This window comes from Hippopotamus amphibius, chromosome 4 (genome assembly GCF_030028045.1).
Source record: "Hippopotamus amphibius kiboko isolate mHipAmp2 chromosome 4, mHipAmp2.hap2, whole genome shotgun sequence".
NCBI classification, from domain to species: Eukaryota; Metazoa; Chordata; class Mammalia; order Artiodactyla; family Hippopotamidae; genus Hippopotamus; species Hippopotamus amphibius.
This window is the reverse complement of record NC_080189.1, coordinates 125,476,620-125,503,794: the sequence shown is the minus strand read 5'-3', so window position 1 is coordinate 125,503,794 and position 27,175 is coordinate 125,476,620. Positions and strand designations below refer to the sequence as shown.

The 27,175-nt window shown below is 36.1% G+C and overlaps 2 protein-coding genes across 2 annotated transcripts in view; one reads left to right on the top strand and one right to left on the bottom strand.

The window, feature by feature from the left end:
• The window catches only part of GPR158 (G protein-coupled receptor 158), a 315,313-nt gene that overhangs the window by 221,063 nt on the left and 67,075 nt on the right, over positions 1-27,175 (bottom strand). The gene's annotated exons all lie outside the window — the stretch shown is intronic.
• Positions 8,978-10,657, top strand: LOC130851537 (elongation factor 1-alpha 1-like). Its single transcript, XM_057732014.1, has one exon. It carries the CDS (start codon positions 8,988-8,990, stop codon positions 10,377-10,379), a length of 1,392 nt encoding a protein of 463 aa, XP_057587997.1. The 5' UTR covers positions 8,978-8,987; the 3' UTR covers positions 10,380-10,657.

The window sequence follows — 27,175 nt, the reverse complement described above, 5'->3', positions numbered from 1 at the left end:
CTTCTAGGTGGTGCAGTTGTTAAGAATCCACCTGCCAATGCAGGGGATACGGGTTCAATCCCTGGTCCAGGAAGATACCACATGTCGTGGAGCAACTGAGCCCATGTACCACAACAACTGAGCCTGCACTCTAGAGCCCAGAAGCCATAACTATTAAGCCCATGTGCCACAACTACTAAAGCCCACGTGCCTAGAGCCTGTTTTCCACATGAGAAGCCACCAAAATGAGGAGCCTGTGCACCACAATGAAGTGTAGCCCCCGCTCACCACACCTAGAGAAAGCCCGTGTGCAGCAACGAAGACCCAACACAGCCAATAAATAAAATTAATTAATTTTAAAAAATAAAAAGTATTAAATTTTTTAAAGTAGTTGACCTTAAAACATATCACGAAGCGAAAAAGAAAGCAGTTGACCTTACAATGTACTTTATCATACATACATTATACCTCAATAAAGTTGATTTTTAAAATCTATTCTAGAATCTCATTTTAAAAAAATCAATGCCAAAGGTCTCCATTTGTGATACATAGCATTCAATAACTTTCCCTTTCTGAAAATCACATTTCCACCTCCAAACGTCCAACATCTTTCCACTTCTTCACAAATCCCTCAAAATCCCAACACATAGGATATGATTTATCTAGGACAGGAAGTAATCTAAAACAAATAAGTGTTCACTTATGTTCTTTATTCATTCTGGGTATTTTTTTCCCTTGCTAATACTCACTTTAACTTTTAGCTTGAAGATCTTTATTTTGGAAAAGAATATGGACTAGAAATAAAATTTGAAGAATTCAACCAATTAAATCAGTATCTCCGACAGTGGGTCCCAGATACTGACATTTTCAATTTCTTTTCTAATGAATAGCTGGGACTGAGAGCTGGCTCAGAAGACTAGACTCCTAAAACTAGAAGTGAGGATGTTAAAAAGTTATCTAGTCAGACCATCTTATTGTAGAGATGGAGAGACTAAGGTACGTGATACAGTTTTTATTAATTGAAAAATTTTATCGAGGAACAGTTCCTTCCCTTGCTAATGTTCTAACTCACAGATTCATATACCTTTTTCTAAATTCTCACAATATATTTTGAAGGCATTAAGAACGGCAAGTACAACCATAAGTAGGTATCATATAAAGCTCATAATAACAGCGTACAAATGGGTGAAATGAGGAAAGAACAGCTGAACAAGATAAGTTCAGGGGCAACTAAACCACCACATTAGTCTCAGCCTCCACATGAAAAATGCCAATCAGTGAAGTAGTAACATCTGTGCTCCATCCTCTCTAAGACCTCACAGTATGGAACCACATGGATTCCACTGGTTTTACTTCTGCTACTCTTGACCCACCCTTGTCAAATAAGGTCGGTAGGTCGCTCTCTCCCTCCCTCTCTCCCTCCCTCTCCCTCCACCTCCACAGCCCCCCCCCCCCCATGAAGTTTCTTTTCCTTCCATGTTTCTCTTTGGTGCAGAAGGGGTTACTTGGGTATTAAACCAATTTAAGCAAATACACTGGCTTCTTTTATCCTCAATCAGGCCAAAAGGGTACGTGTGCAAACAGACATCATTAGACTAAATAAAGTCATTCTTCTGTATTCAGTAAAGAAAATTACATGAGAACCTCTATGAGGCATAATTTTCTTAGCTTATTTATACTCAAACGGAACAAAGAAAATTGTATTTAAGAACGTATGTAGGCAGAATAATTCCCCGCCACCCTCAAGAAGATGCCCATCCTAATCCCTAGGGCCTGTGAATGTTATTTTACTCAGCAAAGGAGAACTAGGCTGCAGATGGAATTAAGGCGGCTATTCAGCTAAGGCTGTTTACCTTAAAATAGAGAGATGATCTTGACTGTCCAGGGGGGCACAACATAATCACAAATGTCCTTGAATGTGAAAGAGGGAGGCAGAAGAAGAGTGTCAAAGGGAGACGCGGCTGCAGAAGAATGATCAGAAATATGTAATTGCTGGAGGCAGAAGGAGGCCACAAGCCAAACAATGCAGGCAAACCATAAAGCTGGAAAGGGCAAGTGAACAGGTTCTCCCCTACAGCTTCCAGAAAAGAGTGCGTCCCTGCTGATACCTTGATTTTAGCCCAGTGAGACCTGTGTCAGGCTTCTAATCTACAAAAGTGTAAGATAATATATTTGTGTTATTTTGAGCCACTAAATGTGTGTACTCTGTTACAGAAGCAATACAAAACTGATACAAAACTCTTCTAACACATAATAATATAAATTAAACTCTTCACTCAAAATTTGTACTGAAAACCTTCAAATTATTGCAAGTAAAGCATATAGCTCTTTTACAAAATAAATTTGAAAGAAAGCTTTTCAATTATGCTAACCACAAACTCAAATCATTGCTGACAAAATAGTTTAGAAAATAAACAAGTACTCTATATATATCAAGCTACATTTAGCTCCAGCTAAAGAAATTAAACTGAAAATGAAACCTAAAGGTAAAGTGAAAAGCTCCTTCTTCTGATTGGAGTAAATAAACATGGAGATTTTACCTTCTCGGCAATCTTACTAAGGGCTCTAAAAACAGAGAAATGGAAACAAACTAAAACATTTCTTTCAATTAGCTCAAATGCCTAGGCAGAAAAAAATAGAAGACTTGCTATTGAGAGAGAAAAAAATTTTTTTAAAGAAGGAGAAATGTAAAGAAACAAAATTGCTGTGAAATACACAGGGCAGGATATTTGCAATTATGATTCATTCAAAGATTTGAACAACCAGCCTTTTAATTCAAAGCCAAGATTCCGGCTAAGCTGATGAAGGAAAAAGTAAAAAATTAATAAGAAAGATAAAAATGTATCTTAAGCTGTTTAAGATTGAGAACAAACTTGTACTGTACCCTTAAGAAAATCTGAAGCTCCATTTTTAGATTTTAAATATATATATTGATATGTTAATTTGCAATCATTCTCTTTTAATAGAACAAATTTAATAACAGGCATTTTTGTTACTTTAATGGCAAAATCCACTGTTTATAGACTAATGATGCCAGTTCAAATCAGACTTTTAAAAAAGAATGTCCTGTTTTAAAAGTATGCTCTGAGAATTATGTATTTTGTTGGGTAATACTATGTAAGGTCAAAAGTATGCTAAGTTAAACAAATATTTAGTAATAAAACAAGATAGGGAAGTCAGAATTACAGAAGCTAAATTCTATTATCTGGAACCTTGGCATTAAGCCTTAGTATAGAGCACAGCCAAACTATATAGGAACAGTGTCCAAGAAGAAGTAACCTATTAATATTACAGAACATAATACAAATAACAATAACAATAATTAAAAATAAATAATAATTATTATTATTTAGCATTTATGGAGTGTCCATAAATCTCAATAGGCAACTCTGCTGGGCATAATCCTTATAATATCTCCACATTTACTCATTTTCTGCAGATGGAACCTGAGGTTCGGAATGTCAAAATCCCTTGGCTATTAAGGGGCAGGGATGGAATTGTAACCTAGATATGACTGGCTCCCAAGTCTGTGTATGCTCTTCCCAATGTACAACACAGCAAATATTACATTAAAACTTTAGATTTCACTATTCTTAGAGTACACATTCCAGCTCAACAGGAGAGGTCTCAAAACACAAGTACACAGCTACTGACAGAAACAGAAATTCAAATCTATGTCTCTTGCCCCCAAATCCAGTTTTCTTGCTAAGATTATGATCTACAAGCCACTGATACTTATGTTGCCTGGTCATTATACTGATTGACTCCCCAAATCTTGTATCTTCAACTGAGCTTTGGTAATATTAATCTGAAGGGAAGATGGGGGTTAAGAGGTAAAACAGAATATACTTCCTGTTTTCTGAAATGATGACACCCAGGCGACAGGACTGAAATAGGCAGCATGTACTGAGGACAATGGATGGGAAATGCTCGTGCTTCTGGTTAGGTGCATATCTTCTTATGCTTTCTGGCTTTCTGGCCCAAACAGTTAAAACAGCATAAAACAATTCTTTGGAATTTCAAATGATGCTCACACATTCATTTATTCATTTATTGATTCATTCACACAACACCCCTTTAAGATCAATATCAAACATTACTATGCCTCACGCCCATAAATTTATTCATATGGCAAAAACCTGTCACTTTACAAATCAAGAAACTGAGGCTAGAGAGACTGACACAGTGGCCCTCGTCTGCAAAGATAGCAATGTCAGATCTAGAAGTAGAATCCAGTTCTTTAAACTCCTGGCAAAGTTCTTATGCTATGGAGTACATCGTACGATAAACAAGTGACTAAGTCACAAAGAGCTAATTAAAATACAGCCATCAGCAATGAGTAGAGTGGGTAGAGTGCCAGCCTTTTTCTACCTGATCTGCAAGACAGGCACAGAGAGACACTGAAGGACGGATTTTACTGAACTCCCACATCATTACTGTGCTGAAACAAGATGACAGAAAGGTATAAAATACCTAGAAAATGCTTGATGAATTGAACTCAGTTGACTTATTCCTTCAACACTCAACAATATTTATTGAAAGTCAGAAGATGGCCTGGAGTTGAATTCTAGACCCAGCACTTCCTAAATATGTAACTGTGAGTAAGTTACTCTGTCCCTCTGTCTCACTTTCCTCACCTGTAAAATGGGAATAACAATAGTATGTTTCTTACAAAATTGTTATGATAATTAAATGAACTAATATCTGGCACGTTGTAAGCACTTAACAAATGTTAGTCATGATTATTCTTATTTGATACCTCTAATATATTGGGTACTTATCTGGTCACTAGAAACACAGCAATAAGCAAGACAAAAATCCCTTTCCTCATGAAGCATTCATTTTAATCTTAAAAGGAAGACAGATGGCAAACACACACATACTTAGATAATATAATGACAAGTAAGAACAAATGTAATGAGAAGTTAAGCTGGTACATAATTGGGGAGGCTACTTGGAGGGGATGCTATTGCTGACTCACCCAGATCCCGTTTCACCAGACGATATACCCCCATCAGCTTAGCTACTAAGGGTTCACAGCTAGCTCCTTCTCTAGAGTACTGCCCTCCACTGAATGGGAGCTGCCTCATCTGGGAAACTGCATCGCAATACCACCATCCCAGGAGCAGCCAATGATTGACTGACATGGTCTACAAACGGCCAGTCCTATTGCCTCCAGGTGAGACTAAGGCTTTGATAAGATTTGTGCTCCAATACTCCTGATGCAACCAGACTACAGTAAGTCCCCAGGTGAGCCACATCTTTGTTTAGCCTTTTCCCCTGCCCTATAATATTCCTCTCACTCTCTGTCTCCTGAGAGCACTCCCTCAATAAATGACTTTCACAAGAATACCTATTGCAGGCTCTGCTTCTACCATCACTGACCTAAGATGTCATTCTTTAAAAGGGGGCTGGGGAAAGCTCTTCTGATATTTGAGCAGAGACCAGGAGAAGAGAGCTTTGTAAAGAGTATGTTACAAAGAAGAAGAGTATGTTAGGGAAAGCAAACACCTCAGTCTGGAAGGAATTTAGCACATTCAGGTTCACAGCCCCAGTAGACCATGAAAAGTGTTTCCAGGTTTTGTTTAAAGGGTAAAGGGAAGGGAAGAGAAGTGATTGGAAGATTTTAAGCAGCTGAGAGACAGGATCTGGTTTGTTTTTTAAATTGATTACCTGGCTTCTGGGTGATTAGACCGTTAGAAAGGGCACGTATGTCGTAGGACTGCCAGTTAGGAGACCACTAGAGAAGACCATGTTATATATCATGAGGTTTGGACTATGGTTTTTACAGTGAAAATAATGAGAACTGCGAATTTACGATGTATTCCGGAGAAAGAGAAGTCATTAACAGAACTGATGAAGGTAATCAGAAATAAGACGTGAGCATGATTCTTAGGATTTTGACTACAGGTGGGTGACATGGGTGGTGCTGACACGGGGAAGATGGGAAAGGAGTAGGCTGAGAAAGGGATAATAAGGAAAATCTCCAAATGAAATCTTGACAATCAACTTCTAGCCCCTCTTCTTTTTAAAGCATTGAATCAGTAGAGGTTACAATTTTATCAGATATTAATGTCCTCTAATTTTCCCTTTCAGCTTCTATGCATTTTATACATCTAGATGCTTACTTGACAAGCTAGACATCCTAAGGATCTGACATCATATGACTCACAGATAGGACCAATATCTTGCCCCACTGCAAACTTATGTTTTAAAAAGGCAGGGAGAATGCCATTGCCTATGGAAAATTTTGCTTCCATGTTCTTAGCTAGGAGGCTAAGAAGGAAATTCTTGGCATTATTAGATCAACTGCTGGATTAATATCTCTTTTAATACACAAATCACTGGCCCTTTACCTGATAGATGAGATTATACCCAAAGCATAGGGGCTGCCTTTTCTCTCCATATTCCTCTTGTTATCTATTCTGTCACCTGTGATGGTGCACTTTCTCAACTCATTGCAAACCAAAGATAAAGCAATGATAGTCAGGTAGCCTTGTTCCCAGAAAATATGAAATGACTCACCATTATCAAAGCTAGCCCAGTGAGTCAGAAGCACGACTCAGAAAATTCAGCAAGAACATGCCTTTATGAGCTAAAATTATCTTACTAAGCAAACTACGCTGATTTAAAGAGGGATTTCCACTCCTGTTTTTAATTACAAGAGAGTATTAAGATTAAGGCATGATTTTGATATTGATTACAAATGTTGTTCTATAATGACTCACAAAGTTCCCCCGCAGTCCTCCCACTGAAGATGTTCTGTTTGCTTAGTTTTAGTCAGCTGTCCTTCCCTTGGTTCAAATAACTAGAATCTCATTCATCTTTCATTAGTTGATTGATTACACATCAGCAATATCAATGTTGTGGACGCAATAGTGACAAGATAATGGAAAATTAATTGATTTGTTAGCAAGCTTACATTATTTAAAATATGAGAAGTTATGAATTCAAAGAAATTTTTTAAATCCCCAAACCAGAGTCAAGGAGACAGGATGGTCCATAAAAGCAAGCATATAACCTGCTCTGAAGAAATTATGCATAATATTCTCCCTCTAAACCTAACATTTATCTAGAAAAGCATGGTGCCTACATGGACCTTGCAAGAAATTTGGTCACTATTCTTGCCAATGTATATCAAAAAATAACACCAGCAGCAATAATAATACAGCTACCACTTTTTGAGAGACTAATATTTACTAGTCATTGCATTAGGTACATAATATCTTTTTTCTAATGTTTTCTTATTGTGGTAAAAGTCACATAATATAAAATATACTATTTTAACCACATTTAACTGTACAGTTCAGTGGCACTAAGTATATTCACATTGTTGTGTGACTCTCACCATCATCCATCTCCCGAATTTTTCACCTTCCTAAACTGAAACTCTGTCCCCATTAAACACTAACTCCCCATTCCCCCTCCTTGCTTTCCCAGCCCCTGGCATCTACCAATGTACTTTCTGACTCTATGAATCTGACTATTCTAGGTACCTCGTATAAGTGAAATCAAACAGTATTTGTCTGCACCTTCTGTATACTGAATTTTTAAGGTTAACTTATGTGTCCTACAAACAGATTAGGTACATAATATCTTAGTGTATCTTCTAAACAAGGACTAAACTCATTGTGAAGATTATCCCCATTTACTTAAAACTTACTGATCCTAGGAAGATTATACCTACTACATAAGTGGGAGAATCAGGAACCAGGCTATTTCATGGTCAGATATCTTCCCTGACTCCATACAGCAGCCATGTTATAATACAGATTTTTCTTTATAAAGTAAAAAATAAAATAAAATAAAATAAGTAGAGAATAACTGTGCAAATTCCTCTGCTCTCTATTAGGAAAGGAACACTCATGAAGCAGTAGTGTATGAAAGATGTATCTTTTACAGTTGATCCACCAAGGAAAAACTGCAAAATCCCAAAGGGTCACTTAGAAATCAATGAGCTTATTTTATATCTTTGGTCAGGAATGGTAGAAGACAAATTTTTTTTAGTAATAGCAAGAGACAACTTTTGCATACAGTACTGTCCTTGCAATTGATCAAATCTCTCATCTATTCCCTGATGGGAAAAATCACATTCAACTCACTGTGACTGATTTCTCCTTATAATTCTTGTTATTTTTATCTATCATTGTTTACTTTCTTAATGAACCACATAACTCTAGACAGATAAGTGTCTTTTATAGCAAATGACACAGTAATTCTTGGAGAAAATATATCAGTTGAACCAGGAAAATACTGACTTTTGTCCAGGAAATAAATTTCTTTCTTCTTTCCATACATACGTGTGTATGTGTATACGTGTATGTGTAGGGAGAGAGATAAAAGCAATTCTGTGCATAAAATTTGGCTCAAATTTATATAATTTAGGTTGACATCTTTCAAATCCATTATTTGCGCTCTTTTCACAAGTCATTATATTCAGCTTAGCTCTATTTCTTGTTGCCAAATCTTTTACTCCCTCATTCAATGACTCTGTTATACAGAGCTAATAAACCAGCAATGAAAAGCGAGTGCGGGAAGGTTGCGTTGAAAAGCATAACTAGATCTAAGGTGAGTGAAATGCTTTAAATTGTCTGCTCATCACGGGAAAATTTATCCAAAAGGAAAGAAAAAGAATGTCCATTCAAAGTAAACTTGAAAGACTTTTTTAAGACAAAAGGAACAACCAGCTCATTCCAAACAGACTTTCTAAATTCTAAAGCAAACAGAATTATTAATTTAAATGTTTCCTTAAAATGCATTATTCTGTATTAACTTTGGTTCTACAGTATTTACCAGCACCAAATATATTAAAATGTATGTTATAAAAAGCCTATGCAACATATAAGTTGCATATTTGATACCAGAGTGATGTTGAAGTCACTGTATCCTTTTTATGATGAGAAACAAAAGAAATTTCTATATGACCTCAGGATTAAGAGTATTTATCACTTCTCCTAAACAACTGGTCTTTTAAATCTATAGTTGACCACCCCTAACCCTAAGCAAAAATGGGAAAGGAGAAGACCCACATCAACATCGTTGTCATTGGACATGTAGATTCGGGGAAGTCTACCACTACTGGCCATCTGATCTACAAATGTGGTGGGATCGACAAGAGAACCATTGAAAAATTGGAGGAGGAGGCTGCCAAGATGGGAAAGGGCTCCCTCAAGTATGTCTGGGTCTTGGACAAACTGAACGCTGAACGCAAGCATGGTATCACCATTGATATCTCCCTGTGGAAATTTGAGACCAGCAAGTACTATGTGACCATCACGGATGCCCCAGGACACAGAGACTTCATCAAACACATGATTACAGGCACATCCCAGGCCGCCTGTGCTGTCCTGGTTGTTGCTGCTGGCGTTGGTGAATCTGAAGCAGGTATCTCTAAGAGTGGGCAGACCCGGGAGCATGCCCTTCTGGCTTACACTCTGGGTGTGAAACAACGAACTGCTGGAGTTAACAAAATGGATTCCACGGAGCCACCCTACAGCCAGAAGAGATACGAGGAAATTGTTAAGGAAGTCAGCACCTACATTAAAAAAATTGGCTACAATCCTGACACAGTAGCATGTGTGCCAATTTCTGGCTGGAATGGTGACAACATGCTGCAGCCGAGTGCTAACATGTCCTGGTTCAAGGGATGGAAAGTCACCTGTAAAGACGGCAATGCCAGTGGAACGACGCTGCTTGAAGCTCTGGATTGCATCCTGCCACCAACTCGCCCAACTGACAAGCCCTTGCGTTTGCCCCTCCAGGACATCTACAAAATTGGTGGTATTGGTATTGGTACTGTCCCTGTGGGTCGAGTGGACACTGGTGTTCTCAAACCTGGCATGGTGGTCACCTTTACGCCTGTCAACGTAACAAGTGAAGAGAAGTCTGTTGAAATGCACCACGAAGCTTTGAGTGAAGCCCTTCCTGGGGATAATGCAGGCTTCAATGTCAAGAATGTGTCCGTCAAAGATGTTCATCATGGCAATGTGGCTAGTGACAGCAAAAATGACCCACTGATGGAAGCAGCTGGCTTCACAGCTCAGGTGATTATCTTGAACCATGCAGGCCAAATCAGTGCTGGATACGCACCTGTGCTGGGTTGTGACACAGCTCACATTGCTTGCAAATCTGCTGAGCTGAAGAAGATTGATCGTCGTTCTGGGAGAAAGCTGGAAGATGGCCCCAAATTCTTGAAATCTAGTAATGCTGCCATCATTGATAAGGTTCCTGGCAAGCCCATGTGTGTTGAGAGCTTCTCCAACTGTCCTCCTCTGGGCCGTTTTGCTGTTCGTGACATGAGACAGACAGTTGCTGTGGGTGTCATCAAAGCAGTGGACAAGATGGCAGCTGGAGCTGGCAAGGTCACCAAGTCTGCCCAGAAAGCTCAGAAGGCTAAATGAATATTCCCCCCAATACCTGCCACCCCAGTCTTAATCAGTGGTGGAAGCACGGTCTCAGAACTATTTGTCTCAATTGGCCATTTCAGTTTAATAGTAAAAGACTGGTTAATGATAACAATGCATCGTAAAACCTTCAGAAGGAAAGGAGAATGTTTTGTGGACCGTTTGTTTTGTGTGTGGCAGTTTTAAGTTATTAGCTTTTAAAATCAGTACTTTTTAATGGAAACAACTCGACCAAAAATCTGTCACAGAATTTGAGACCCATTAAAAAAAAGTTTAATGAGAAAAAAATAAAATAAAATATAATCTATAGTTGGCTATAAATCAGGAATTGATCCCATTTCCCTCTTTGTGTGGCTACTCAAAGATACATCTGTGGCCTACATTGAGATTCTAAAGGCATACATTTTGTATATTACTTTACACATTTCTTATTTTTCCCACTCTTCTCTTTCTCCTGAACTTTTCTTTGCTTACTGTTTTTTATTTAATGTTATCTTGTTCTGTTGTGCATATCTTTGTAAGCTGATTTGAGTTTTGTTTTACAAAATGGAGAGAGACCACAATTCACAATACAAAAATTATGATACATATTATGACTGAAATTATGTTAAAGATATGGCTCATGCAAAAGGCAATGTGCAAATATTAAGATAACCGTGGGATGGTGTTAGTATTACTTTTTTCTAATTATGACACTCTTCATTAAATGTTTACATATTTTGGTTAAATTTTTATTACAGAAGTTTATCTTTAATGTGCAGTACTTTGGTGCCCCTAAACAACCAAAGAAATATAGTATATTTGGTTCACTTAAGGTTGGGTTTTAACTAAACATTTGAAAAGGAAATTTTATTTGCTTACGTAAAGTTATCTAGAAGAACTAAATAAAAATTATCCTACTTAGGTTCAAAGTGAGAGAATATGTAGTAAGACAAATAAATAGAAGAAAATACTCCATGAAAGACCTTGCCTTATACAAATGAACACCTCCCTGCTACAAGGTCATTACCACCTGATTATCTAGTATATTTCTGTTGTTATTGACAAAAACACTACATTTTCTATTATTTTATCTGACTATTGATCTATTTCTCCCTTGGATGCTTTCTACTGTCCTTCCCTTTCCTTTTGAAATCACGTTTTCTTTTTCCCTGCACTGATGTATTATTTTAAGGTTTTACCATCATATCAATTGTCCTCTTTTGCTTTTAAGCTTCACCAATAGATACTCTAGATTGTTAGTACATCTTTAAACATTGGATTACATACGTTATTAACTATTTTGCCTTGTACCTTTCTTCTTAAATTCTAACCTCTGAAGACAAAATTTGCCCCGAATATTACAAATGACATTAAAGAGGGCAATAATAATAGGAATTCAATTGTGTTAGAAAATCAGAGAGGTAGTGCATGGAATTATTTTCTATAAGTCAATGCCATGAAATGTCTTTTACATACTGGATAAAAAGAGCCATGCTGAATCTGAGTAAGTTTTCCTATCTCTTGCTCCTTCTGCACTGTGTGGGTTTTGACTATAATGCCAGCAAATCCAAAATTCAGTTATTTAACCTTGACATTCTATGCAATGAACCCTGTGTTTATTACATTTTTATGAGCTCATAGGGTCACTAACTGTGTGATTATTTTATCATCAGAGTCATTAATGAAATGTTCATTAACATGGCTCATGATAACGAAGACTCAGAGGATCCAATTTCTTTTAATTAATTAGAGTCTTGATTTGTCATTCTATCTCCATATCTTATTCACGAATTTAAAACTAGCATTTCTCCAAGGTTATTAACAACAATCATAACAAGATGGTTTTCAAAATTCAAATTACATTTTCATAATCCTTTACATATACAGTTTCTTAAAAATAATGATGTTTGGGCCTGTAGCAGTTCTTAATGCAAACTTAGAAAATATTCAAATGTTCTTCCCTTTGCCTGGAATGCTTTCCCCTCATCTGCCTGGTGGACTTTTATTCATATTTTAAATCTGACCCCTGTGAATCTTCTGACTCTCTCATATAAGATTCTTCTATATTAAACGCATATATTTGGTTGAAGGTCACAATTATTTAACAGGTCAATCCCCAGATTAGAACATGAACTCACTGGGAAACAGCAGCTATGTCCTATTCAACTTTGTGTCCCCAGTGCTCACCATTGTGTCTTGCATACAATAGAAGTTCAGTAAGTTCTTATGGGTGAATAAATGCCCTAATTTGATCTTCATGTATCATGAGGTGAAGGTGAGAAAACAGACTCAAAAATATTAAAACATTTTCCAAAGGCCAAGTTGCTAGTAAGTCACAGAACATGACTAAGTTTTCTGACTCCTGCCCCACTATACTCTCCTACGTATATGTAAGCATAGAAAGGTGAAAAAGAAAGAGAAAGGAAGTATATAAGATGGAAACTCTGTCCTTAAGTGTGTTTCCCTAAGCACTGTATTAAGTAGAAGGGAAGAGTTAGGAATAGGGTGATGAAAATGAATGAACTATATATTTAAGATTCATTCATTCAGAGGACCAATATGAGTTAGTTGTTATAGAAAAGGCCTGAGTGGAAAAAATGGCTTTTATACTCAAATATATTAGTTAACAAACATCTAGAGGGAAAGAGCTTTTGACAGAAAATTCCAATCTATGGGTATTTACTTTTTTCCTGTCTGAACAAGGATGGCTATTTTATTTTATAAATTTTTATCTATTTATTTATTTATTTATTGGCTGCATTGGGTCTTTCTTGCTGCGCACAGGCTTTCTCTACTTGCAGCGAACAGAGGCTACTCCTCGTTGTGGTATGCAGGCTTCTCATTGCTGTGGCTTCTCTTGTTGTGGAGCATGGGCTCTAGGCATGCAGGTTTCAGTAGTTGTGGCACACGGGCTCAGTAGTTGTGGCTTGCAGGCTCTAGAGCACAGGCTCAGTAGTTGTGGCGCATGGGCTTAGCTGTTCCATGGTATGTGGGATCTTCCTGGTCCAGGGATTGAACCCATGTCCCCTGCATAGGCAGGCAGATTTTTAACCACTGCACCACCAGGGAAGTTCCAAGGATGGCTATTGTAACTTTGTATGTGTTCCGTTCTTGGCATATGTAAGTGAATGTAATATAATTAAATGGCAATCTGAAAATTACCCTTACCTCCATCATTGGAGCTGAACCTACAAATAAATTCTAGTCTAAATGAGGAATAACTAAAAAATGAATCTCTAAGTCTAGAAAATCTAGAAGAGTTCAGTTTCTATATTTGAGTACATTTCCTCACAGCAACATAAATTAAAAAGAAAATCAAGTGATCACATTTCTTCCCAATAAAATAAACTGAAGGAAAATCAAATAGTTGAATTGAAATAAGTTCCAGGACCACTGGAACTGTATTTCCATTTGTATTCAAATGTTATTATTAAGCAAAAATAGGATGAGAAATGGAAGATCTGGATTCTATATTAAATCAGCCACAAACTGTGTGTCCAGCCCTTGATAAGTCCTTTAACTAATCTGTTTATGATTTCATTTGTAAAGTGAAAGAGTAGGACTAAATGTTCTTCAGAATTCTAAATTTCCCTGATTTTTTATCCTTTTATATTTTTTTCTTGAGAAGCAACAGAACGTAGGGATTAAAAAACATGTGTTCAAACCCCAAATTTACTACTTAGGTGTGCCATCTTAGGCAAGTAACTTAATCTCACTGTGCCTCAATTTCTTTATCAGCAAAATAAAAGTTGTTGGAGGATTAAATGACATAACATGTGGAACATGCTTAAAATAGTGTTTGGGCAACTTCCCTGGTGGTCCAGTGGTTAAGACTCCAAGCTCCCAATGCAGAGGGCCCAGGTTCGATCTCTGGTCAGGGAACTAGATCCTGCATGCCACAACTAAGAGCCTGCATGCTGCAACTAAGAGCCCACATGCCGCAACTAAAAGATCCCACATGCTGCAACTAAAGATCCTGCATGCCACAATGAAGATCTCACATGCCGCAACTAAGACCTGGCATGGCTAAATAAATTAAATAGTGTTTGGCATATAACATGCACTATGTGTATTTTAGCTATTATCACTCCAACTATTAGCAATGGTGAAAAGGTGGATATAGGAATGCAAAAAGTATGTTATAATGGGATTTACACTTGAGCTATTTAAAGCCAAGGCCTTGGTAATTTGTGAATACATTCCATGAATATAAATTCCATATTTTCATATTCTCTTATTAAAACATAATGGATGGGTACTGCCAGCTTTTATTTGAGACATAGAAAGGTTGAAAAGAGCATTGTTCCCACCCCTAATATAATAAAAATAACCAAGAAAATTCTGGACAATTTGAAAACTCCCAACTTTTCTTCAATTTATTAGAAAACTGAGATGGTAGGGCAATAGACTCTAACCTAAAATCTAAGGAAAAGCAGGCACCTGCAAGGAGAAACAGGATGTGAGCACTTGCTTACTTGACACACACACTATCAGAGACCAGTAAGAATTCAGCCAAAATTTTTAATAAATTGGTAAATGTTAAATGTGGGCTAGTAAGAGAGTAAAAATCTTGGGGAAACACACACAAAAGGGAAATTCACAGCATTTCAGGCTCTTCTCCACTATCCTGACCTACTGCTCACAAAAAAATGATTAGTGAGTCTTGAAAAATCTTTACTCATGATGTAGGCATGGAGTAAGGCAACAAGAGCCACTTCAAAAAAAAAAAAAAAAAAACACCACAAGTGCTCACCCAAATCCCTCTTCTTTTTTTCCCCTACGGAACAAATGCCGCCCAATACTGGGAGCAGGCCAACAAAGATGTTCACCCTCAGGGCACTAATGAAAACCCACTAAAACTAGGGGAAGCAAAAGGGGACAAAAGCCTCTACATCTGGAGGAGGGAGAGGAATACAAGCCAGTGCCAGACCTATAACTGGAGATAGAGTAGGAGCACTGGTAAAGTTATCCCTGAGACTCATGAACATAACGCCTGGCTAAAACAGAAGTTTATTCAGAACTACAAAAAAATACCCCCCAACCCTCACCACACAGATAATAAGCATCAAGTAAAAATAATATACTGCAAGGAGACTGGGAGAGAATGTGAATAGAAACTCTCACTAATGCACAGCACAAAGGGAAGACCTGAAGTTGAGGGCAGAACACTGAGGGAAAAAAAAATCCCTGGCAAAGTACCATCACCCTAAACACAAAGTGAAAATTACTAGAATGTAAAGCCTGTGGTGCAATGAGGGTAACCATCAGAATGGCAATTCAAAACCTAGATCAGCTCCTGCCCACACTGACTCAAAAGCACACTCAAGGCTTAAAAGAAGGAAAAACATACACATTTCTAGGCAAAAAAATTCTATTTACTTCAGTTGCAACTGTCTTATACCAGATGTCCAGATTTCAACAGAAAAAATTATGAGCCATCAAAAAAGGAAAAAAAAAAAAAAGTGTCAAGGAACAAAATTATCTAAAGAGCCAGGTTCAAATATGACACACATCAAACCTATTATGGAATCTAAAATACTATTATTAATATGTTAAAGACTCTAATGAAAAAGGTGGAGAGTATGCAAGAACAAATGGGTAATTTCACCAAAGAGTTGAAAACTGTAAGAGAGAATATAATGTAAATGTTACAATGAGAAACACAGTAACAAAGTTAAAGAATGCCTTTGACAGGCTAATCAGTAGGCTCAAAAGACAGTCAAAGAAAGAATCAGTTAACTTGAAGATAGATCAATATAAAGTCCAAATTAATGCAAGAGAAAAAAACAGAATGGAAGAAAAAAATCAGAACAGAGCATTTAAGATTTGTGAGAGAACATCAAATTTAATGAATGACATCAAACCACAGCTCCAAGGGGCTCACATAACCCACAGTAGGATATATACTAAAATGAAACAAAAGAAACAAGCCAAACAGACACACACACAGACACATGCACACACTCTCCTGGGCATATGATACTCAAACTGCTGATAACAAAAAAAAATTTAAACATCTCAAAAGGCCATCAGACAAAAAAGAAATAAATATCACATGGACAAGAACAAAGATAAGAATTACAGTAGATATCCAATAAGAAACAATGCAAGTCAGAAGACAATGGAATGCCTTCTTTAAGGTGCTGGAAAAAAGGTCAACACAGAATTTTATAGCCAGTGAAAATATTTTTAAGAATGAAAGATAAATAAATATTTTTATTAAATAAACAAAAAGAGCTTTTGCCAGGATACCTAAACTAAAGGAAAAGCTAAAAGAGTTCTCCAGGCAAAATACATATATTCATATGTATGTGTGTGTGTGTGTGTGTAAATGACACCAGACAGAAACTTGGATCTACACACACACACACAAAATAAAGAACTGAAAATGGAATAAATTTCAAAATATATAAAATTAATTTTTCTTATTGTTGAATGCTCTAAAAGAACACTGACAGTCTAAAGCAAAAATAGTAGCATTCTATTCTGTGGTTACAGTATGTAGAAAAGTAAAATAGCACCACAGTCACACAAAGCATTACAGAAAATAACTGGAAAAATACTGCTGTATGGTCCATATACTACATGTGAAACAGTATATTATCTGAAGATAGATTCTGGGTAATTAAGATGCATATTGTAAACCATAGGCATCCACTAAAATACTTTAAAGAAAAGGGTATGACTAAAAAGACAATATCAGACATTAAAAAATAATACCCAAATTTTTAAAAAGAAGTCAGAAAAAGAAGGAAAAACAAAGAACAGAAATAAAAATAGAAAATGCATGGTAAGACATTATGTGTTAATCCAAGCATATCACTAATTACATTAACTATCAATGATCTGAACAAAAAATTAACAGACACTGTCAGACTGAATACAACAGCAAGACCCAAACATATGCTATGTATAAGAAAACCCATCATAAATATAATACAAAAATAGGTTAAAAAATAAGGACATAGAAGAAGATATACTATTCAAGCATGAATCAAAAGAAGAATGGAATTGCAACATTAACATCAGGAAAAAGTAGACTTCAGAGTAAGAAATAATATATAGCAGAGCTAAAGAGGGACATTACATAAATAATGGTAAAGAAGTCATTCCCCTAGAAGACATAAAAACTCTAAATATTTATGCAACTAACAACAGAGCTTCAAAATATATTAAGTAAAACCCCAATGAAATTAAAAGGAGAGATAAACAAATCCACAATTATAGTTGGGGACTTCAAGACTCTTCACTCAGTAACTGATAGTATTAATATACAGAAAATCAGTAAGGCTATAGAAGACCTGAACAACTCTATCAACCAACTTGATCAACCTGACATTTATAGAAGACTCTACCCAATAACAGTAGAATATACCTTATTTTCAAGTGATCATGGAACATTCACTGGGATAAACTATATTCTGGACCACAAATTTCCTTAAAAAATTTTTAAAAATATACAGTTGACCCTTAAACAACATGGAGATTAGGGGCACTGATCCCTCACACAGTCAAAAATCCACATATAACTTCACAGTCAGTTCTCTGGATCCAAAGTTCCACATTTGCAAATTCAATCAACCATGAATGATATAGTGATGTAGCATGTATTTATTGGAAAAAATCCTCATATAAGTGGGCCTGTGCAACTCAAAACTGTTGTTCAAGGGCCAACTGTATATCATACAAAGGATGTCCTATGACTATAAAAAAATTAAACTTGAAATCAAAAGTAGAAAAATACCAAGAAAATCCCTAACTATTTAAAATTGAACAATACACTTATAAATCACCTTTGGGCTAAACGTGACACTTCAAGGGTAATTAGAAAATATTTTGAACTAAATTAAAATGAAAACACAACCCATCAAAATTTATTAAATTCAGTTAAAGCAATGAATGCTTGGGGGGAATTAATAGCATTAAATGAGTCACTGTCAACTTGATAATCTAAGCTTCTGACATAAGAAATGAGAAAAATAAGAGTAAATTAACTGCAAAACAAGGAGAAAAGAGAGAATGAAAAATATAAGCAAAAGTCATTAAATTTACAAGACAAAAATATAGAAAATCAATGAAATCAAAAGCAAGTTCTTTGAAAAAATCATAACATTAATAAATTTCTAGTCAAACTGAAAAAAAAAGACGTGAATTATCAACATCAGTAATAAAAGAGGGAACACTATTAAAAACCCCACAGATATTAAAAGGATAATAAGAGAATACTATCAAAATTCTATGTCCCTAAGTTTGACACTTAAAAGACACAAGCCATTCAAGAAATAAACCTGAAGAATACTATACCTACTAAAGAAATTAAATTTTAGTTAAAATCTTCCAAAAGAAAACCACTCTTCAACAAATGGTGTTGGAAAAACTAGATAAGTACATGCACAACAATGAAACGGGACCCCTATCTGATACCGCTCACAAAAATTGACTCAAAATAGATGAAAGACTTAAAAATGAGCCCCAATACCACAAAAGTTCCAGAAGAAAGCTTAGGGATGAAGCTCCTCTACACTGTTCTTAGCAGTGATTTTCTAGATATGACATCAAACGCAAAGACAAAAGGAAAAATCAACAAATGGGACCGAACCAAATGTAAAAGCTTCCACACAGCAAAAGAAACAATCAACAAAATGAAAAGGCAACAAACAGAATGGGAAAAATTTTTTTAAAAACCATGTACTGGATAAGGGGTTAACATCTAAAGTACATAAAAAACTCAAGACAACTCAATAACAAGAAAACAAACAACCTGATTTTTAAATGTGCAAACTGAATAGACATTTTTCCAAGGAAAACACCCAAATAGCCAACAGGTACATGAAGAGATTCTCAACCTCACTAATCACCAGAGAAATGCAAATCAAAATTACAATGAGATATCACCTCACACCTATTAGAATGGCTATCATCCAGAATACAGGAAATCACAAACAAATGTTGGTGAGGATGTGGAGAAAAGAGAACCCTTGTATACTGCTGGTGGAAATTTAAATTGGTCCAACCACTATGGAAAACAATATGGAGGTTCCTCAAGAAAGTAAAAAATAAAAATATACAAATGCATCAAATTAACATGTTGTACACCTTAAATTTGCACAATGTTACACATAAAATATATTTCAGGACTTCCCTAGTAGCGCAGTGGTTAAGAATCAGCCTGCCAATGCAGGAGACACAGGATTGATTCCTGGGCCAGGAAGATCCCACATGTTGTGGAGCAACTAAGCCCGGGTGCCACAACTACTGAGCCTGAGTGCTGCAACTACTGAAGCCCACATGCCTAAAGCCCATGCTCCACAACAAGAGAAGCCAACACAATGAGGAGCTCACGTACCACAATGAAGAGTAGTCCTTGCTTGCTGCAACTAGAAAAAAGCCCGCGTGGAGCAACAATCACCCAACGTAGCCAACAATTTTTTAACAAAATCACTGCAAAGAAAGAGAGGGAGAAGGGGAGGGAGGGAGGGAGGGAGGGAGGCAGACTCCAGATCCAGATGCCTTAACTGGTGAATCCCATCAAACATTTAAGGAAGAAATAATACTAACTCTACAGTAACTCTCCCAGAAAACACAAGAGAATGAAACACTTCCCAAACCATTTTAAGAAGCCTGTATTGCCCTGATGCTAAAACCAAACATGACAACAAAGCTATAGACTGATACCTCTTGTTATCATGGACACAAAAATTCTCACAAAATATTAAAAGATAAAATTGAGTAATATATAATGAGGATAATACATCACAAACAAGGATATCTGGAATATATAAAGAACTCTGAAAATTAAAATTAAGAAAATAAACCACCCAATTAGAAAATGAGCAACAACAACAACAAGAATTAAACAGAAACTTCACCAAGAGGATATACAAATGACAAACAAGCACATGAAAGTATGTTCAACATTATTAGTCATTAGGGAAATGCAAATTAAAACTCAAGTACACACCAATATATACTTATTAGAATGGCTAATATTGTTTTAAAATCTGAAAATTGGTGAAGATGCAAAACAAATGAAATCCTCAGATACTGCTAGTGGGAATGCAAAATGATAGACCTACTTCATCTTTAAAATAGTATGTCTTTTTTTTTTACGCTCTTTATTGGAATATTATTGCTTTACACTCTTGTACCAGTTTTTGAGGTACACCAAAGTCAATCAGCTGTATTTATACATATAACCCCATATCCCCTCCCTCCTGCAACTCCCCACCACCCTCCCCATCCCAGTCCTCTAAGGCATCACCCATCATCAATTTGATCTCCCTTTGTTGTACAGCAACTTCCCACTAGCTATCTATTTTACAGTTGGTAGTGTAAATATGTCTATGCTACTCTCTTACTTCGTCCCAGCTTCCCCTTCGCCCCCCGCCCCCCCAACCTCATGTCCTCCAGTCCATTCTCTGCATCTGCATCCTTATTCTTGCCCTGTCACTGGGTTCATCAGTACCTTTTTCTTTTTTTTTTTTAGATTCCATATATATGAGTTAGCATACGGTATTTGTTTTTCTCTTTCTGGCTTACTTCACTCTGTATGACAGACTCTAGGTCTATCCACCTCATTACATACAGCTCCATTTCATTCCTTTTTATACCTGAGTAATATTCCATTGTATATATGTGCCACATCTTCTTTATCCATTCATCTGTTGATGGGCATTTAGGTTGCTTCCATGTGCTGGCTGTTGTAAATAGTGCTGCAATAAACATTATGGTACATGTTTCTTTCTGGATTACGATTTTCTCTGGGTATATGCCCAGTAGTGGGATTACTGGATTATATGGTAGTTCTATTTTCAGTTTCTTAAGGAACCTCCAAACTATTTTCCATAGTGGCTGTACCAACTTACATTCCCACCAACAGTGCAGGAGAGTTCCCTTTTCTCCACACCCTCTCCAACATTTGTGGTTTCCAGATTTTGTGATGATGGCCGTTCTGATCAGTGTGAGGTGATACCTCATTGTGGCTTTGACTTGCATTTCTCTGATGATGAGTGATGTTGAGCATCTTTTCATGTATTTGTTGGCCATCTGTATGTCTTCTTTGGAGAAATGTCTATTTAGGTCTTCCGCCCATTTGTGGATTGGGTTATTTGCTTTTTTGGTATTAAGCTGCATGAGCTGCTTGTATATTTTGGAGATTAATCCTTTGTCTGTTGCTTCGCTGGCAAGTATTTTCTCCCATTCTGAGGGTTGCCTTCTTGTCTTGTTCATGGTTTCTTTCGCTGTGCAAAAACTTTTAAGTTTCATGAGGTCCCATTTGTTTATTCTTGATTTTATTTGCATGCTTCTAGGAGGTGGGTCAAAAAGGATCTTGCTTTGATGCATGTCATAGAGTGTTCTGCCTATGTTTTCCTCTAGGAGTTTTATAGTGTCTGGCCTTACATGTAGGTCTTTAATCCATTTGGAGTGTATTTTTGTGTATGGTGTTAGGAAGTGTTCTAATTTCATTCTTTTACATGTTGCTGACCAACTTTCCCAGCACCACTTATTGAAGAGGCTGTCTTTTTCCTATTGTATATTCTTGCCTCCTTTGTCAAAGAGAAGGTGCCCATATGTGCGTGGGCTTACCTCTGAGTTCTCTATTCTGTTCCATTGATCTTCCTTTGTTTTTGTGCCAGTACCATACTGTCTTGATCACTGTGGCCCTGTAGTATAGTTTGAAGTCAGGAAGGCTAATTCTACCAACTCCATCTTTCCTTCTCAAGATTGCTTTGGCTATTCGGGGTCTTTTGCGTTTCCATACAAATCGTAAGATTTCTAGTTCTAGTTCTGTGAAATATGCCATTGGTAATTTGATAGGGATTGCGTTGAATTTGTAGATTGTTTTGGGTAGTACAAAACAGTATGTCTTTTTCTTAATAAAGCTTAAAATGCATTTACCACATGCCAATCTCATTCCTAGTACTTACCAAGAGAATTTAAAACTTCTGTTCACACAAAAACCTGTACATGAATATTTATAGCAGCTTTATGCATAATTGTTCAAAACTGGAAACATCTCAAATGTTCCTCAGCTACTGAATGGACACACAAATTGTGGTATAATCATACAGGGCAACAACCCTTAACAACAAAAAGAAACAAACTATTGACACACTATATGAATGTTTATCAAATGCATTATGTTAAATGAAAGAAGCCAGACTCAAAGGACTACATACTGCATGATTTCATTTACTTGACTTTCTGGAAAAGGCAAAATTTTAGGGACAGACAACAGAATCACCAGTTGCCAGAAGTTTGGGGGATTGAGCTAGTAGTTGTCTAAAAACACACAACACAAAGAAATTTGGGAGACTGATTATGATAGTAGATACTCAACTCTATGAATTTATCAAAATTCATATATACTAAAAACAGTTAATTTTTGTCTATGTAAATTTAGTTTAAATTTGTAGAAGAAAAAAAATTAAAGTTGTCCTTCTTATTTGGGCTATATTTCTATATCTACACTGGTATCCTCATGATGGGTCTCTTCACAGGTGAGAAATGTCACCAGAAATTTGTCAATTTTATTCATCTAACTTTAGGTTTTATTGGTCCTCTATACTGCCTTCTATTTCATTAATTTCTGCTCTTTACTATTTTCTTCCTTCTAATTTCTTTGATTTCATTCGTTTACTCTACTTTTTCCTAACTTCTTATGTTAGACACTTACCTCATTAATCTCAGCCTTTTTTTTTCCTATTACAAGTACTTAAGGCTGTGAAGTTATTTCCAAGTGTCACTTTTACTATATCCCCAAATTTTGATATACATTATTTTCTTTATTGTTTAAGTCTAAGTATTTTTTTAAATTTCCACGTTGATTTCTTCTTTTACTCATGAGTTATTTAGAAGTGATTTAAATAAAAAGACAGAGAGGGGATTAATTCTTTTTTATTAAACTGATGACTAATTTAACTACACAGGCAGTACATGTGGTGTGGTCAGTATAATACTGCTCTTTAAAGTTGATCAAAGATGACTTACGGCTTCAATGGTCAATTTTTATAAATGTTTTCTCTTTTTGTAAATGACTGAGAAAAATAACCGTCCATAATTTGGAAGTGAAGAGTTTGATATACGTGCATTAAGTCAAAGTTCTCAACTGTGTGGTTAACCTTCTATTTCCTTACTAACTGCCTGACCCAGAAGTTTCTGATATCTCCCACCCTTAAAGTAGGTTTGTCAATTTCTCCAAGCAGTTCTATCAATTTTTCTTTACATAATTTAAAACTATTTTATTAGATGCATATAAGTTTAAAATGTTATTTCTATCTTTCTTGTTGTAGTGAATCTTTGCTTATTATATAGTGAGTGTCTTTATAGCCAATGGTGTCTTCTGCCTTCAAGTCTATTTTACCCTACACTGAGACAGCTATCTCAGCTTTCTTTTAGTGAGTATTTGCAAGGCATATCTTTATTCATCCTTATTCTGTCAAACTCTCTCTGTCCATTTTTCTTCTCTAATGTATAAGTAGTTGTACACTATTTTTCTTTTAGTAGTTACCTTTAAAATTTTACCATGCATAAAAATTTTGAAATTAATCAGTAGTAGGACAACCTAGTGGTTAGGATCATGGACTTAAGCCTGATCACCTGCATTTTCAAATCCTGTCTCACTTCTGTGGCTTCAGGTTGTCAGTTTTATCATCCGTAAAATGCAAATAATAATATCACTAAACTCATAGGGCTACTGTGTACCCTAATGCGGGTATATATACATACAGCAATCAGAACATGACTGGTGTATCACAAGCATTAAATTCATGGAAGCTAGTAGGAGTGTTATTGTTACCATTTACCTCCTCTACAACCATACAACGAGCTCAGACTTAATCGACTCCCTCCTAGCTCACATATTTGTGTCCAGCATTTTAATTATATTTTATAATATTTTCTAATATCATAAATTATTGTTTCAACATAAAGTTTATTTCTAATTTCCTATACATGTACTATTTTCTTTGCACAACATTCTTTTTTTTTTAACTTTTTTTTTTTTATCTCAGGTCACCTTTCTGGGATGTCTTTTTTTCCTTAAGTACATCCTTTAGAAGTTCCTTTAGTGAAGGTCTGCTAATGGTGGGTACTCTCAGCCTGTTATTCAGTTAACCCTCATTCTTGAAATATAAACTTGCTGGGCACTCAGTTCTAGATAGACCATTTTTTCTTTTAGCATTTTGAAGATTTTAATTTTCTAATTATTATGCCTTTGTACTAGTTGTTTTTCACTACAGTATATTTTAATATTTTCTTTTTTAAATTTTTTACAGTTCTACCATCATGTGTCTCAGTATGGGATTCTTTTTATTTATTGTAGGTGAGATACACTGAGCTTTTCTAAATCTAAGAAATTTTAATCTTTCATCAGTCCTGTTAATTTCTAAGGCATTATTTCTTCCTCATTCTATTTTTCCAGTCTACTAATCTGGGTAGCCATACATTAGTACTTATTTAATTCTCCATTTGTATTAAACTCATATTTTCCACCTATTTCTCTATGTTTTGCTTTCCGGATAATTTTATATCGATCTTCCAGTTCACTGATTCTCTCTTCACCCTGAGTCCAAGTTTAATTTATAAATTTTAAAGTTATTAATCATATTTTCATTTCTAGAAGCATTTCCTTAAACTGTATGCCATATTTGATACTCTCTCATGTACTCTTTTTTTCTATCTTTATATTTCATGTATTAAGTATATTATATTATTTTGTTGGTAATACCAATATCTCAAGTATTTGGAAATCTAAATCTGTTGTTTGTCATTTTCATTAATTTTCTCATAGTGTCCTAATGTGGTTTTCATCTTTTATCATATGCTATTTTTCTAAACACATTGTCTGGTAATTCTGAGTCTTGGGGGCAGATGGCTCTTCAGGGAAGCTCTGTACTTGCTTCTAGAAAGTACCATAGGAGGGACTCCAAACAAGAATTACTTTAAAATAATGTCTTGGCTTGGATTTGTCCTACTATGTAGATAATTTAAATTCAAGCTCCAGATCCAGATGAGGGCAGGCCTGAAATCTGTAGTTGCAAATTCTCAGGAAAGCTTCCCACTTCTCCAAACCAGAGTCACCAAGATGTCAGGTTATGTTGTTCAATTTGCCAGCCAAGTGCGTTTCTTCTAGACCACTTTCTCTGAAGAGTGCTATCCTTTATAGCGTCTGGGTTTAGCCACTTTGTGATGGCTTCAAGTCAGGTTTCCACAGAATTCCCCACCAGCAGTTAATCTGCCCCAAGACAAGTTTCTTCACACCAGCATTTGTTCCCCCAGCAACCTGAGTTCCCAAACTTGCTTACCTCCCTGGTTTCAACTCCATAATCACTTGAGGTCTGAATTTTGTTTTGGTTTTGTTTCTAAAATTTTGTTTCTGGCATTTGGAGATTTCCCTTACCTTTTTACAAAGTCAGCTAAAATTATGTTTATTTTATTCAGCTTTTTGGAATATCATATTTACCATTCTGCCGGAAGCAGAAGCTTTTATTGACTTTTTTCTCTGTGGGAGCTGACAGTACAATCCTACTCATAACTCTGCTCAAAAACTCCTGTTACTTTTTAGTTTTCTTTGAAAAGCTTCTATTAAAATCAAATTAATAGGGGGATGCTTTTATCACTCTGGGTGTTGCGAGAAAATCTCTAGGATATACCTTGCACTGCTGTTACTGCTTCTGTGGCAAATCTGTTCCCTAATCATTCTACTTGCCTTCACTTTTCTTGATTCAAACTCTGAAATTAATTCAGGTGCGTTTCTTGCTTAAGCTTGTAATAGAGAAAGCACTGTTCTTGATTCAAAATGGTCTCTGTGCTTAGCAAATTCTGTTCTTCAGGACTACCATTTTTCATGCACAAAACTGTGACACATCTCTCACTCAAAGTATTCCTCTTGCCTTATCTCTTTACAGACAAGGTCCAATTACAAGGATCCCTACTGATCTGTTTGGACTAATGTTCTGTGTTTCTTAGCTCTCTGTCTAGATTTTTAGAGCAGAATAATTTTATCACCATAATAAGTTACCAAAATGGCCTACATCCAAATTTAAATAACTACCCAATTGAGTTGTCACATAATCAGGAAGGGCAAGAGACCTTGTTACTGTGCCCTTGCCACTAGATACTTTGAATATATCCAACAGCCATCAATTAAACATTCCAAAGGAAGAAACAGAAGAAGTTTTATTTTTTGGTTTCTCATGTTTTTGTATTTTTTTTTCTAAATCAAAACAGAGCAAGAGAGAGAAGAGTCCAGTGAATATAACAGCATGTGGGTGGATTCTACTCAAAGTACAGTAATACAACCATCCAGATTTTAATCAACAGAATTCACACTGATCCGTGTTATTACAGTGAATACTAATTAAATGTACCATGCCTTGATACCTAAAATAACGTGTTACCAAATTCAACCTCAAGCAAAAGGGATCTAATTCCTTTGAAAGCTACAATCTGCACCAAACCTCACGCAGTAAGAAAAGTGTTTTTAGCTGTTTGCCCACAACATACAATAAACAGAAACAGACCTGGGAAAGCAACGAGACTATTAAGAACAATGAACAATGATGTCCTAGTTACAAAACAATTTGCTCATCAAGTAAATACTTGTGATATACAATATTTTTATAATAACATGCCCTAAAAAGATCAGTGGCCTGGGAGTCAGGATACCTGGGTCCCTATTCCAGCTCTGCCAACAATAAGGAGTAGACATTGAACAAATCACATAACCTCTCTAGGCGTCATTTTCTTCACCTGTAAAATGACAGAATTGAGCAAAATGATCTGGGTTTCTTTCCAGGTGAAGTTATAAG

Excerpts from the sequence above, each read along its gene's own strand:
- LOC130851537 (XM_057732014.1), top strand. The coding sequence starts at position 8,988 with ATGGGAAAGGAGAAGACCCACATCAACATCGTTGTCATTGGACATGTA.